Genomic DNA, 13,314 nt, shown 5'->3' with positions numbered 1-13,314 from the left:
ACAACTTGTTTAGCGATATCCTACGCACGAAGCCGCACCACAATTTCAACGAACAATTAGGAAGCGTTGTAATTTCTTGATCACTGTTCCCGTTTCAATTTATACCACGTTAATAATGAAGCAATAATGAAGTAAGTCGATAATTAAATGAACGCAACATTTTTTGTCAGCGCCATTGCCAAAAGAAAAACAGAAAAGAAAGAAGCTCACCGATGAAAAATTCTTTGTTCTCACTTCAGGCCTCAAAGATGGCGGCACGCAGCTGAAGCTCATCATCGACTACGAAAATGGCGGACAGGCTCTCTTCAAGCCCATGAGGTAGGTCGCGGGTTCGAGGCCCCAATTATTGTTTCTTGTTCTGAGCTTTTCACGCGTCCCCATTATTTTTCAGAAGTACCGACGCAGTGTAATTTATTTCGTTATTATTCAACAGAGTACCCTCAACGCCAGAATGACATTACACAATGTGGGCGAGATGGAAGGGGGGGGGGGAGGGCGTAATATCGGGCATGTTTAATTAACGAGGAAAATTTGCATTTAACTGACGCGTAGCGGGCTGCTTAAAGGAACACTAAAGAAAGACGCTAAATCAATTGAGAATGATAAAGTATTGTCTGAAAACGTTTTGCTTATCGTTAATTTCGCGGTAATTGGTGATTTATGAAACAGAATATGGATGTCATTTTTTTTTCCTTTTTTTTTTGCAATTTCGATACGGAAAGTGCCATCATGGATATTAGTTTTATTTTTCTTATTTGGGCCGTTGTTGCTCTGTAAAAGTGTAAAAAACTCTGTAAAAGGATTCTCGAGCCCCGAAAGCCTGAGGACTGCGACAGAATCGTATGCGGGCGGCAGTTGCGAAGTTCGTAATTAAAGGAAGGTGTGTGAAGTTAGGGTCATGAAAAAAAAGTGAAAAAGTTTTATTTCTTTCGTGTCGTTTCTTTTTTTTTTTTCTTTCTTTCTTTCTTCTTTTCTCTCTTTCTTTTTTTTTTTTTTTTTTTGAGATCCAGAAGAAGAAAAAATAGTTGCTATGCAATTCGAGAAAACGCCTTCTGCCGTAATTTTCCTCTTCTGGCCGTAAAAGAGCGCGGCATTCCGAAATTATAGCTACATATTTTTTTTCTTAAGCGCTTAAGCCCTAATGCCGAAAAATTTCCAGCTCATGAAAGATTCTGCTTGCCAGTGCTGGCAACTTCAACGGGATTTTATCTCTTTCTCTTTCTCTCTCTCTAAGCTGAAGTCTCAGACGACATGTACGTCATCTTTCTTAACTCCTCGTGTTATGTCGTCCACTCTATAGTTTGGAAAGTGTCCATTCCACCTGCGGTGCACGTAAATGCGTGCCACTTAATACGTTCGAAAGAGCGCTTTAAGCACACTACGCAACGAAAACGCGTCCGCAGCGCCGCCAATAACCCATTCTAGAACCAAGTACACCACTCAAGAAAAATTTTTTCACGTTAAGACGAGGTACGGGCGTTCACTTGATTCCCTGCTTTGTGTAGCTTTTACGTGGTCCAGGGACCGCCTATTGTTACAGCATGACTCGCAGTCGTATCCGTATCTCATAAGAGTGTATAGATGTGTAGATGGAACACGATCAGCAGAAAACATTGATGTGTTAAACCTGCCTGCTGTCACATCACTCGCGCCAGCTGGCTCAGTAACCGCAAGTGCTCATTCGCTCACTCTTACATTCAGTCGCCCATTCTCGCATAATTACTCTCGCCCACTACATTCAATTGGGATCACATTCTTTTATTTTCACTCGCCCTTTAACAATCATTAACCATCACTCGCTCACTCACTGCCCCTGTTTGACGCTTACACTCACTCATTCACTCATGATCACGCTATTTACTCTCGCCCGCCCTCTCACAATCATTAATTCGCATTCGTTCACTCACTGCCGCTGTGAGACGCTTACACTCACTCATTCACTCATGACCACGCTCATTTACTCTCTCTCGCCCTATCACAATCGTAAACTCGCACTCGCTCACTCACTGCCCCTGTTTGACGCTTACACTCACTCATTCACTCATGATCACGCTCATTTACTCTCGCCCGCCCTCTCACAATCATTAATTCGCATTCGCTCACTCATTGCCGCTGTGAGACGCTTACACTCACTCATTCACTCATGACCACGCTCATTTACTCTCTCTCGCCCTATCACAATCGTGAACTCGCACTCGCTCACTCACTGCCCCTGTTTGACGCTTACACTCACTTATTCACTCATGATCACGCTCATTTACTCTCGCCCGCCCTCTCACAATTATTTATTCGCACTCGCTCACTCACTGCCCCTGTTTGACGCTTACACTCACTCATTCACTCATGACCACGCTCATTTACTCTCTCTCGCCCTATCACAATCGTAAACTCGCACTCGCTCACTCACTGCCCCTGTTTGACGCTTACACTCACTCATTCACTCATGATCACGCTCATTTACTCTCGCCCGCCCTCTCACAATCATTAATTCGCATTCGCTCACTCATTGCCGCTGTGAGACGCTTACACTCACTCATTCACTCATGACCACGCTCATTTACTCTCTCTCGCCCTATCACAATCGTGAACTCGCACTCGCTCACTCACTGCCCCTGTTTGACGCTTACACTCACTTATTCACTCATGATCACGCTCATTTACTCTCGCCCGCCCTCTCACAATTATTTATTCGCACTCGCTCACTTACTGCCCCTGTTTGACGCTTACACTCACTCATTCACTCATGACCACGCTCATTTACTCTCTCTCGCCCTATCACAATCGTAAACTCGCACTCGCTCACTCACTGCCCCTGTTTGACGCTTACACTCACTTATTCACTCATGATCACGCTCATTTACTCTCGCCCGCCCTCTCACAATTATTTATTCGCACTCGCTCACTTACTGCCCCTGTTTGACGCTTACACTCACTCATTCACTCATGACCACGCTCATTTACTCTCTCTCGCCCTATCACAATCGTAAACTCGCACTCGCTCACTCACTGCCCCTGTTTGACGCTTACACTCACTCATTCACTCATGACCACGCTCATTTACTCTCTCTCGCCCTCTCACAATCGTAAAGTCGCACTCGCCCACTTACTGCCCCTGTTTGACGCTTACACTCACTCATTCACTCATGATCACGCTCATTTACTTTCGCCCGCCCTCTCACAATCGTAAACTCGAATTCGCTCACTCACTTCCGCTGTGAGACGCTTACACTCACTCATTCACTCATGACCACGCTCATTTACTCTCTCTAGCCCTCTCACAATCGTAAACTCGCACTCGCTCACTTACTGCCCCTGTTTGACGCTTACACTCACTCATTCACTCATGATCACGCTCATTTACTCTCACCCGCCCTCTCACAATCATTAATTCGCATTCGCTCACTCACTGCCGCTGTGAGACGCTTACACTCACTCATTCACTCATGACCACGCTCATTTACTCTCTCTCGCCCTCTCACAATCGTAAACTCGCACTCGTTGACACCCACAATCTTTTACTATTTGTCACTCGCGTTCATAGTCACCGATGACGTCGTGTCACTCGCATCGCGAGGACTGCGGCCGCCATCCCTTCGTCAGACTCTTACCGCGTTTGAGTTATATTTCAATTTCCGTACACCACGGAATTCACTTTGACAGGCTCGCAGGCTCGCGAGTGTGATTTACGCCGCCTTCGCGGCGCCTGCCTTTTGGTCTCGCTTCTGTTCCTCCTGCATAAGCCGGAGACTCCATCTCGGCGCTCCTTAGAATGCACGAGCCTCGCGAATGCGGAAGCAACCGCCATTTGTCACCACTCCTTTCTGTCTTTTCAAGCGAAGCTTGTATTGCCTCACAAGTGTCGGCGGCGGTGTTGTAACGCTACAATCCTACTTGTAGAAAACTCGCGCCTCGTTCACTTCGTACATACCAAAATTGGCATGGAAAGGTACGAATGTATGACTAACATGACTGATAGGTCATGACATCAGTAACATCACATGCTCGTCGGTTACGTCACGATTAACGATAATAAAATCACGGGTGGCGCAAGCCCACATTGGGTGTGCCTATATGCGCCAGTGACAAGAACGAAAGAAAGAAAGAAAGAAATCACGTGTGACTCATACCGGGGCCGCCCATTTCAGCTCCGCTCCCAGAGCAGAGCAGGTGCGGGGAAAGCTGCGCCGGTGCCTGATCACGTGACGCGCTCGACCAATCAGGGTCGTTTGGTGCGTCGCGGGGAGGGAAAGGGCAGGAAAGGGGCTTGGCGCGCGCACCGCCGGGCTTCTCTCGCTTCAAATCAGTTTCGGCGCCCGGATGGGAAGGCCGTAGTAGTGCGTTCCGCCGAGGAGCAGGCTGCGTTTGAGCAACGGCGACGCGAAATTGCTCGGGAAAGGGCTCGCCGTCGACGTGCCGATTCTAGCCTGAGGGCTTCCGAAGTCAAGGCGAAACGTCAGCGAAGAGCCGCCGACCCTGAGTTTAGGGCAAACAAAGCGGAACGCCTGCGACAGCGTCAGCTGGCACTCCAGGAACCCGACAGCGGTGGTGCACGCCTCGTAACTACGGAAAAGTAGTAGGGCGCAGGTACACACACGACAAGCTTCGCTTGCCCCCATTTTCTCAACAGGGGAAGGTGGTTTTTTTTTTGTTATTCTTCTTTCTTGTCGTCATTGTTGTACTTATTGTTATTGTTGTTGTCACCTATGTTATTTGTCGTCGCCGGTACTTTTTCTTGTCTCTTGTCATCGCTGTTATTGCCATCGTCGTTAGGGGGCGTAGACCTCCAGTCATGCCTTTGCATGGGCTTTTTGTCGGCGCCCCCTCGACATCACTGCGTTGTTTAATCATTTTTATTTGATTTGATTGTTGTCCTTCTTCTTCTTCAACTTGTCGGTCTCGTCGTCGTCGCCCTTGTTCTTCGTCTTCTTCTCACCTTGTAGTCACGGTCTTCGTCATATATTGTTCAGGCCTGTTGGGGAAGCGTAGTAAAAAAAAAAGAAGAACACGCTGGCCGATATGCCAGCGAAATTCTGCCGGCAGGAACTGCCGGCAGAATAGCCCCCGCGATATTGTGCCGGCAGCTTTTCACCCGGGTTATCCACTGTAAGTTAATTTACTTAAAAGTTAACAAGGGTGTAAATCGGTCTATAACTCACACCCTTACACCCGTTTTCGATGTAAAAATATGAGTTACAAACGCATTTACACCCTTATTCATTTTTAAGGGTGTAAATTGTTTTACAGTGTACTCTGTTGGCTGCCGGAAATATAGTCACTTGTCGTCGCCGCCACCGTTGTTTCGCTGTTGGCATCAACTAATTATTACGTTGATGTTGTTCTTCACTTCGTTTACTTCCTAGGTTACCTTGCCCTCTCTTCCTTGCCCCGTCTTTGTCCTGGCTCGGTTTGTTGAGACAGTTGACTATACTTGTCTTCTACCGTGGTGCGCATGAACTTTCTTTCTTTCTATCCGGCTTTCCCCATGCAATGTAGCCAACTGAACGTCGGCCTGCTTAACCTTACTGCCTCTCCTTGTTTTTATTTCTCTATTTTCTTTTGTCTGTCTTTAAGTGATACTGTTCGAAATGTATGCGTGCTGCACGACATGACGCCTGCCTGTCTTGGCTGAACAAGTTTCCGAGGTCGCTTCGCAGCAACCTCCTTACTTGCCACAGTGAGAGATCAAGAAAGAAAGAAAGAAGAAAGAAATAAAGAAAAGTGAAGCTGCTCGGGGCCTTTTGTCTTGTGCAGAGCACTGATTAGCGAACGTAGCGGTTCGATCATTATGCGCATCCGATCCTTGTGCGGTCAGCGTACGGAAACCGGTCGGGCGCGCACGATGAATAGCTCTATTGTTTCACGGCTTCTTGAAACTTCCCGTGCGGTCAGGGTGACCGCGTGAATTCGCTCCAGCAAGCGGATAGATCGCTGGAAACAAGAGCCGAGATATAACCTGGGTGCCTTTTTCTATACGAGGAATGTTATTATCATCGCTTTTTGGGTGCGCAAACATAAATAAACCGCCAGCCCTCGCCGAGTCCCTCCGTTTCCTGGGCTCATCTACAGCGACGGACGTAGAACTAAAGGGTCCCTCTCCCCCTAAGGTCGTGCATCGTTGTGCGAATCGAGTTCAGTCTGCAAGCTCCTCTCCATACAGCTAGCTTTTCATGAGCAGTGCCCGAAAGTGTAAGAGACTCTGACGAAGTTTATAAAAACTTTGTCATATATGCACCAACTAGGCCCACAGAAAGTTCTGTGTAGGAACTCGTTTTGAACGTTAATATTTTCGGTGACGCTTGCAAATACGACGCGTTTTATTGTCACCAATTCGGAGACGCAGTGTTGCAACGTGATATACGAAGCATCAGCCGACGCCGTTCGACCTGCCGCACAGAGTTCGGATTTATGTACACGCGCAGACCCACCCACGCTGTTGCTCTGGGGTAGGCTACATCGTAAAATAGTTTACACCCTTAAAAGTGAAAAGGGTGTAAATTGGTCTGTAACTCGCACCTTTACACGCTTTTTTGCAAGAGTGTGAGTTTTTAGACTCATTTACACCCTCATTCACTCTTAAGAGTATACATATATAAAATAATTTACAGGGTGTAAGTGATGGACTGATTCACACCCTCATTCACTCTGAAGAGTGTACACATATAAAATAATTTACAGAGTGTAAGGGTGTAAGTGATGGACTGATTTACACTCTTATTCACTTTTAAGGGTGGAAATATAAAAATAATTTGCAGGGTGTAAGGGTGTTAGTGATGAACTGATTTACACCCTTATTCACTTTTGAGGGTGTCAATCCTTTTACAGTGTTCGCTGCTTGCGTCCGCTAGTTTTAATATTTCTATATTGATACGGTATCATTCTACACAGACCAAAGCTTGGCCTTCGGCAATGTAGGAAAGACATCATCGGCGGAATGAGTATATAGGACCGACACCGGTACTCAAAGACGTGGTTGTGCCGATTCATGATACCACTGCACAATGCGTTCCCTCGGGCGGGTTTTAATAGGTTAGCATTTACGGAGCCATAATTTTGCCTTCCCTGATGTAGGGGGCGTGTGTGTCCCCAGCGGGGAGCGACGCGCGCGAGAAGAGCGACGGAGCCGGGAAGGAGGAGCAGCGGAGCGTTGTGACGTAGAGAGGCACGTGACTGGCGGAGCGCTCGGGCTTGCGCAACGCTCTCCTCCACAGCACGCTTTACGGAGGTGGTTGCAATAAAACGATAGTTCTGGTTCGCGTACGTTTACATGAACGTGTGCGCGGGCTTATTTAGCGATCGTATACATTTATGGCCGGTGTGTATTGAGTTCTATATAGCGATAACTATGGTGTATGTTGTATGTAGCTGTGTAGCTGTGGGATATATATATATATATATATATATATATATATATATATATATATCAGGTTTAAGAACTAGAAAAAAGGAAAGCTATTGGGCTGTTATGTTTCGGTTGTCCGTAGTTGACGCGACGTAGACTCGCAGAGTGCACTATAGTTGTAGCAGCAGTATGACAGCAGATCTGGTAGACGGAAGCAGTAGGTCGGAATGACATAGCTCATAGACTAGCCATCACGTAGGAGAAGTCGCGCAGGTGTCAACAGATAGTCATCGAATTATGAGAACTCGGTCACTCTATAGACTGAATCGCGAGTAAGCTGCGACTTTTTCTTTTATCCGTGAAACGTGGCGTAACGGCCAACTCGCGCGTATACGTCATATATCCCGGCACTCGCGTTGCCTCAGAAGTTTCGCGACCGCCGCTGTTCTTGGCTTTGAATATGCAAATAACCTGATGCGAGGAACGTAAATCAGCGTAGTTCTTATGTCGTGATTTGTCCTTGCGTCGTATATCACCTCGCCTCTGGTCGCAGTTTCTTTTTCTTTTTTTTTTTTTTTTTTTGTCCATACTTCTTCAGCCGCAGCATAAAAAACGCAGAACTGGCGCGGATGAAGGCGGCAAAACGACGTGTGCGGTGCCATTCACTTCTGGGGCGAACAACTCATTAGTATTCAAGAGCTTTAAGATTAAGAGATTAAAAGAAGTTCATGGGACGCAGAAAGTGTCGTAATAATCCGTTATTTGCTGTGCTCTCGAATAATTCAGGCTTCGTTCCGTAATTATAGAGTCGACGGCTACACAAAGAACAAGAACGGGACAAAAAGAAAAAAAAGATCGTGTCGGTGATCCTTTGAGCTTTTATTCAGAAATATTCAACCTCGTGTGTGAGAGTCACGACCTCGTATTGCGAATACTGCGAAACGTGCACTGCGCCCAATTAAGCATAAAACTGGGGCAAAAGTATAGGATAAAGCTAATCCCGAGCTGCGGGCATATATTATTGGTATAAATCATGAGAACTTGCATAGCGGAGCAGGCTGCAGTGCGTCTCTCAGGCAGCCATACTTTACAAGCTATGCAGCGATCATGCGCACTATCGTGAAGAGACATGTGCACGCAAGAAGAGGGCTTATTTGTCTCTAACGCTCCATTTGTGGCTTCAGTAAACAACATTTCATAACGTGCGATGTATTGACGGAAACTTGCTAACGTTACGAACGCTAGAATGTGAACATCGTTTTATATGAATTGTGAGAAGGCTTGTTCATTCTTCGAAAATTCTTTGAAAAATATTTGATTTGATTCGATTCGCTTCTATAGCACTATATATTCCTCTCGTATTCGATTCTGTCTCGACGATTTGCACACGCCTATAGTTTCTGTTATTTGCGCTGAAATGGCATCACTCACCATTGAGGAATATTGTGTTTCTACCCGAATATAAGGGATAGAAAGACTTGTGGCCGTCTACAGAAAAAATCACCGATCTACAGGCGAGGACTGTCTGGAATGTCGCGCTAGCTTAGTGGCTATGGCATTGCGCTGCTAAGCTAGAGGTCACGTGTTTGATATCTGCCGTGGCGGCTGCATTTCGATGTGGGCTAAATGCAAAAAAAAAATAACTGTCAGCCCTTCCACTGGGGTGGAGATGGAAGACCAGCGAATATATGGTGGGAATTATGTATTTCCAATTATGACTATTAAGATGTGATGGTGTAATTGGTTATTTGAACAATTAAAGAATGAGAAATATATATGACCTGGTGGTTTTATTTAGTGACCACAGGCACCATGGCATTGTGGTCGCTACGGTACACCGCCATAGGGTGTACTGCAAAGGTTGGCACGTTCTTCATAAACACGTCACCAATGCTGCGCGCGTTCGGTGCGAACGCGGGGAAAATGCCGCCGCCGTCGACAATAGTTGTGCGTGTTGTTTGTGTGACCGCACACAACCGCTGTCAAAACGCTGGCGTGAGCAAGCTCGCCAGCAGCAGCGGGCGAAGGTTCATGCGCTATATCACTTCAACGGAAACTGAGCGGCGAAAGCACAGCGCATACAAAGGTAGGAGCCGTGTTGCAGATCACTTTCAAGATGCGGTGCGCGCGACCGCCCGGCGCAGCGCAAAGTACAAGTTGCTCGCAGAGCAGAAGCCGCAACCCCTCCCTCCCGCGCTGCCTTCCCGCTGTCCTCCTTTCGCGTGGGAGATTGAGTCGCCAGTTCCCCGTCGCTCGTTGCGTTGTTCCTCCGAACAAAGGGCACGCAGCCGGGCCATGGCGAGTCGTAAGGGCAACCGATAAGAGCGCTAGCGCGATGCCTACGTGACGGAACGGCTAAACGCCGTTGTCGGCACTATTAGGGGAGAGGCGGGCGAGAGCCCAGAGAGAGTCGGCGGCAAAGGCCGGCAGGGCTGCGCGCATGCGCCGCAGTGGGAGAGCGGGCACGCACACGCACAGTCTAGGGTGCCTCGATGCCCTCCTCGCCCACCGCTCCCCTTCCACTGGGAAGTCGCGTTTGCTCTGCGCCGTGCGTTCGCTCCCCGTGAAAGTGCGCGTCACTCGCCCTCGCGCGCTTTCACTCGCACATACAGCATACGGCCAATGAGAGTTTTTTTTGCGATAGCAATTATATGGACACTTCAACGGGATTTCTGCCGTCGGCGTCGCCGTCGCCGTGAGGTTCCGTATAGATAAAATCTTCGCCGCGCGCCGTATGCCCGAGCGGAAGCGTGCGGGGACGCGCGCTATCACGGAGAGCGAACGCACTCAATCTCCCACGCGCAAGCAAGGAAGCCGGAAGCCAGCGCCGGAGGGAGCGGGGGGGAAGGGGGGGGGGGAGGCGCACTTCTACTCTGCCAACAACCGCGCTCGTCGCTCGCCCGCACCGTCTCTTATCTCCACACGGCTCTGACCTTTATGCGCTGTGCATTCGCCGCTCAGTTTCCTATGAAGCGATAGACCGCACGTACCTTCGCCCGCTGCGGCGTATGCGCTTGCTGCCAGCGTTTTGACAGTCGTTGTCTGCAGTCATTCAGTGTGATCTATTCATGCTTGTTTGTGCGCGCTCACACCACGCTTGTTCATTCAGTTAGTAATAGTCGGGCCACATTTTCCAACGCACGCTACACATGCTATGCTGCCCGGATCGGCAGTGCAGCGCTACAGGTGTGTCCCTTCGCACGCGCTGCCCACGGGAAGTGCTTCTCATCAACACCACCGTTTCCCACGCGCCTTCTCGTCGTCATCGAGTCTCTCTTCATGTCGGTCTACTTACGCCGCAGCACACCTGCTTACTTAATCAGCTCATGTTTAGTACAATTCATATTGCTACCAAAGCCGCTCACCTTACTTCGTATGACAATGCTGTGTTGCTATCGCATTCATTGCTTCGCCCTTAGGGCGAAACTGTGAAAAATTTTTTTCTACATCCGGACGCAACCATCGAAGAGTGAGCCCTTAACAGCTTCGCTGTAAAAGAAGAAAAAAAAAGCACGTTTGTGTGCTTAGATTTACGTGCCTGTTGATAGTCAAACCCAGGTGGTCAAAATTACTCCGGAGTCTCCCACTATAGGAGGTGCTTCATAATCAGATCGTGGTTTTGGCACGTAAAGCCCCAGAATTCAGTTCCATATTTGAGGAAGCTCACGTCCCATCGTTCTGGCTGAACACAGCCACGCTAGTAGCTCCCGCAGACACCAGCGCCATGGTTCTCACTCGTGTAATTTTTTTTGCACGCAACTCCGTGTGCTAATGTGGCAGTGCCACGTGCATCATATCGAGGTGTGCGTCGTCGTTTTCCTCGTCTGAAATGCCGTCGTCCGTCTAGGCTCCTCTTTTGTATTATTATTATTGTTGTTGTTGTTATCGAAGCACCGTCTTTTTCCCTCTGTCTTTCTCTCTCTCTCTCTCTCTCTCTCTCTTTTTTTTTTTTTTTTTTGCTGTTTCTTTGTGCGTAAACACTTTCCAGGAAAGGTATAGACTTTGTGAAATGAGAGTCTGGAGGGGGCCGGGCGGTAGTGGGGTATAGAAATGAAAAAAAGAAAAAAAGGCAACGTAAACAAGCGAAAACCCAACGCAGGACCACCAGCTGCAGCTGCGCGGCTTAGGCGCCGTTGCCAAACAAGCTGGCTCCGGTTGACTTTCAAGGGACAACGCTCTTCCCCAGATATAACAGATAAAGAAAGAAAAAGAAAAACAGGAAGAAAGACTCGAATTCGAAGGCGTCCAGAGATTCGCCGTGTTGGGATTTGCGTCATTCAATTTGGGATCTGCAGCAGCAGCAGTAACAAAAACAACAACAAATATATATTTGCGCTCAGGTGCCGCTGAATTTCTCGATCAGGGACCAAGGGTTCTCGCCCGGTTCTTTCTTCTCGACGGTTGTCTTATTGGATAAAATCGCCGTAGTGAAAGTGCTGGTATTCAGGGAGGGTAAGGAACATATTCATGCTTCCAATTATCGGACAGCTTCGAAATACAGCAGTCGGTCGATCGGTCGTTTCGTTCGTTCGTTCGTTCGTTCGTTCGTTCGTTCGTTCGTTCGTTCGTTCGTTCGTTCGTTCGTTCGTTCGTTCGTTCGTTCGTTCGTTCGTTCGTTCGGTTTCATTTTTCCCTAATTGCACTGTTCCTCATTACACTCATCATCACTATCTTCTTTGCCTTGTCACTATCACTTGTCACTATCACTATGTCACTATCATTACACTCACTCACCACAGCACCACTGTTCACTACCGTCCTCTACAGCGCTTCCCTTTCTTTGGCATCCATTCTGTGAATCTCCTAGACTGCAGATTATATGATCCACGCCTTATGCATGCCCTGCCCAAGCTTCACTTGTACATTTTATTGCGATGGCACTTATGTGGACAGTCCGATCGAATGTTTGTCGTCGGCGTCGCCGTGAGGGTCCGTATATATTTATCCCAACTAGGGTATCAGTTGTCCGCGTTTGCTCTCCAATCTATTGTTACGACCATCATTTCTCGCTCCATCGTTCGTTGAGCGGTCCCTGTAGTCTCTGCTGAAGCTTCTTTGCCGTCTTACAAGTTTCTGCCTCGTACGTTAATATACCGATAGAATTCAAAGCTGTTTGTTTTTCAATTTGGAGATATCGGTACACTGCCGGTCGTGGCTTGGAAATACTTCCCTTATGCGCTCACAACTCATCCGCTTAACGTGCTTCCATACAGTCCAGAGGAACCGCGTTGCCAATCACGAAGTTTTTTTGTGTGATGTGGTGCGATTGATCGTGGAGACATGAATACCACCGTGCGCGGCTGGCTTCCGCTGCCGCTGTGAAAACCCTCAATTGTATCAGATTGATCATTTATTGCACCCTTTTACGCGGCTACTAGTAACCCTCCGTCGATGCGCTCCCTATTCGAAACGTTGCGGCTTCCGCTTCGTTATTGCGATTGAATTGCAACTGGCCCGGTAATTTCCGTTCAGCGCACAAGGCTCTTTCACGACGCCAGCTGCGACGTATAACTCCGTGGCTAGACACGTACGTCATCTCTGGAGTTTAATGAATCGTTTGCGGTGTCGCGTCTGTCACGACGCGCTGTCCTCGAAGTTCACGTCGAACGCGCGCGCCCTTTTTCCAATCTCGGTCGTGCGCGTCTCGAAGAATTGAGTCGCAAATAAAATCGAAACAATACGAGACAGAGGCTATATACGGGGCTCGACAGGCGGATGGTCCGTGGCGCAGGGACTGCTGTCGCCTCATCACTGTCGATGTGAGTAACGACTGCGCAATCGCACGCGCTCGCGTTCTCTTGTTTTCGTGTGTACCGCATTCATGCGCGCTATAATCACCCCCCCCCCTCCCCCCCGCGACTCGAAAGAAACTCCCGTCCGAAACCGTATTTTGTAAATACTAATATAAATAATAAACCCTACGATAATTTTATTGATTGATTGATTGGTTGAGTGAGTGAGTGAGTGAGTGAGTG

The 13,314-nt window shown here is 48.1% G+C and overlaps 1 protein-coding gene across 1 annotated transcript in view; it reads left to right on the top strand.

Annotated features, from left to right (window-relative positions):
* The window catches only part of LOC119454028 (extracellular serine/threonine protein CG31145), a 63,109-nt gene that overhangs the window by 29,481 nt on the left and 20,314 nt on the right, over positions 1-13,314 (top strand). Inside the window, exon 5 of the mRNA XM_037716043.2 lies at positions 240-318. Coding sequence (XP_037571971.1) covers positions 240-318 — 79 coding nt within the window. The remainder of the gene's footprint in view (positions 1-239; positions 319-13,314) is intronic.

This window comes from Dermacentor silvarum, chromosome 5 (genome assembly GCF_013339745.2).
Source record: "Dermacentor silvarum isolate Dsil-2018 chromosome 5, BIME_Dsil_1.4, whole genome shotgun sequence".
NCBI lineage: Eukaryota > Metazoa > Arthropoda > Arachnida > Ixodida > Ixodidae > Dermacentor > Dermacentor silvarum.
This window is presented reverse-complemented; position numbering and strand designations above follow the sequence as displayed.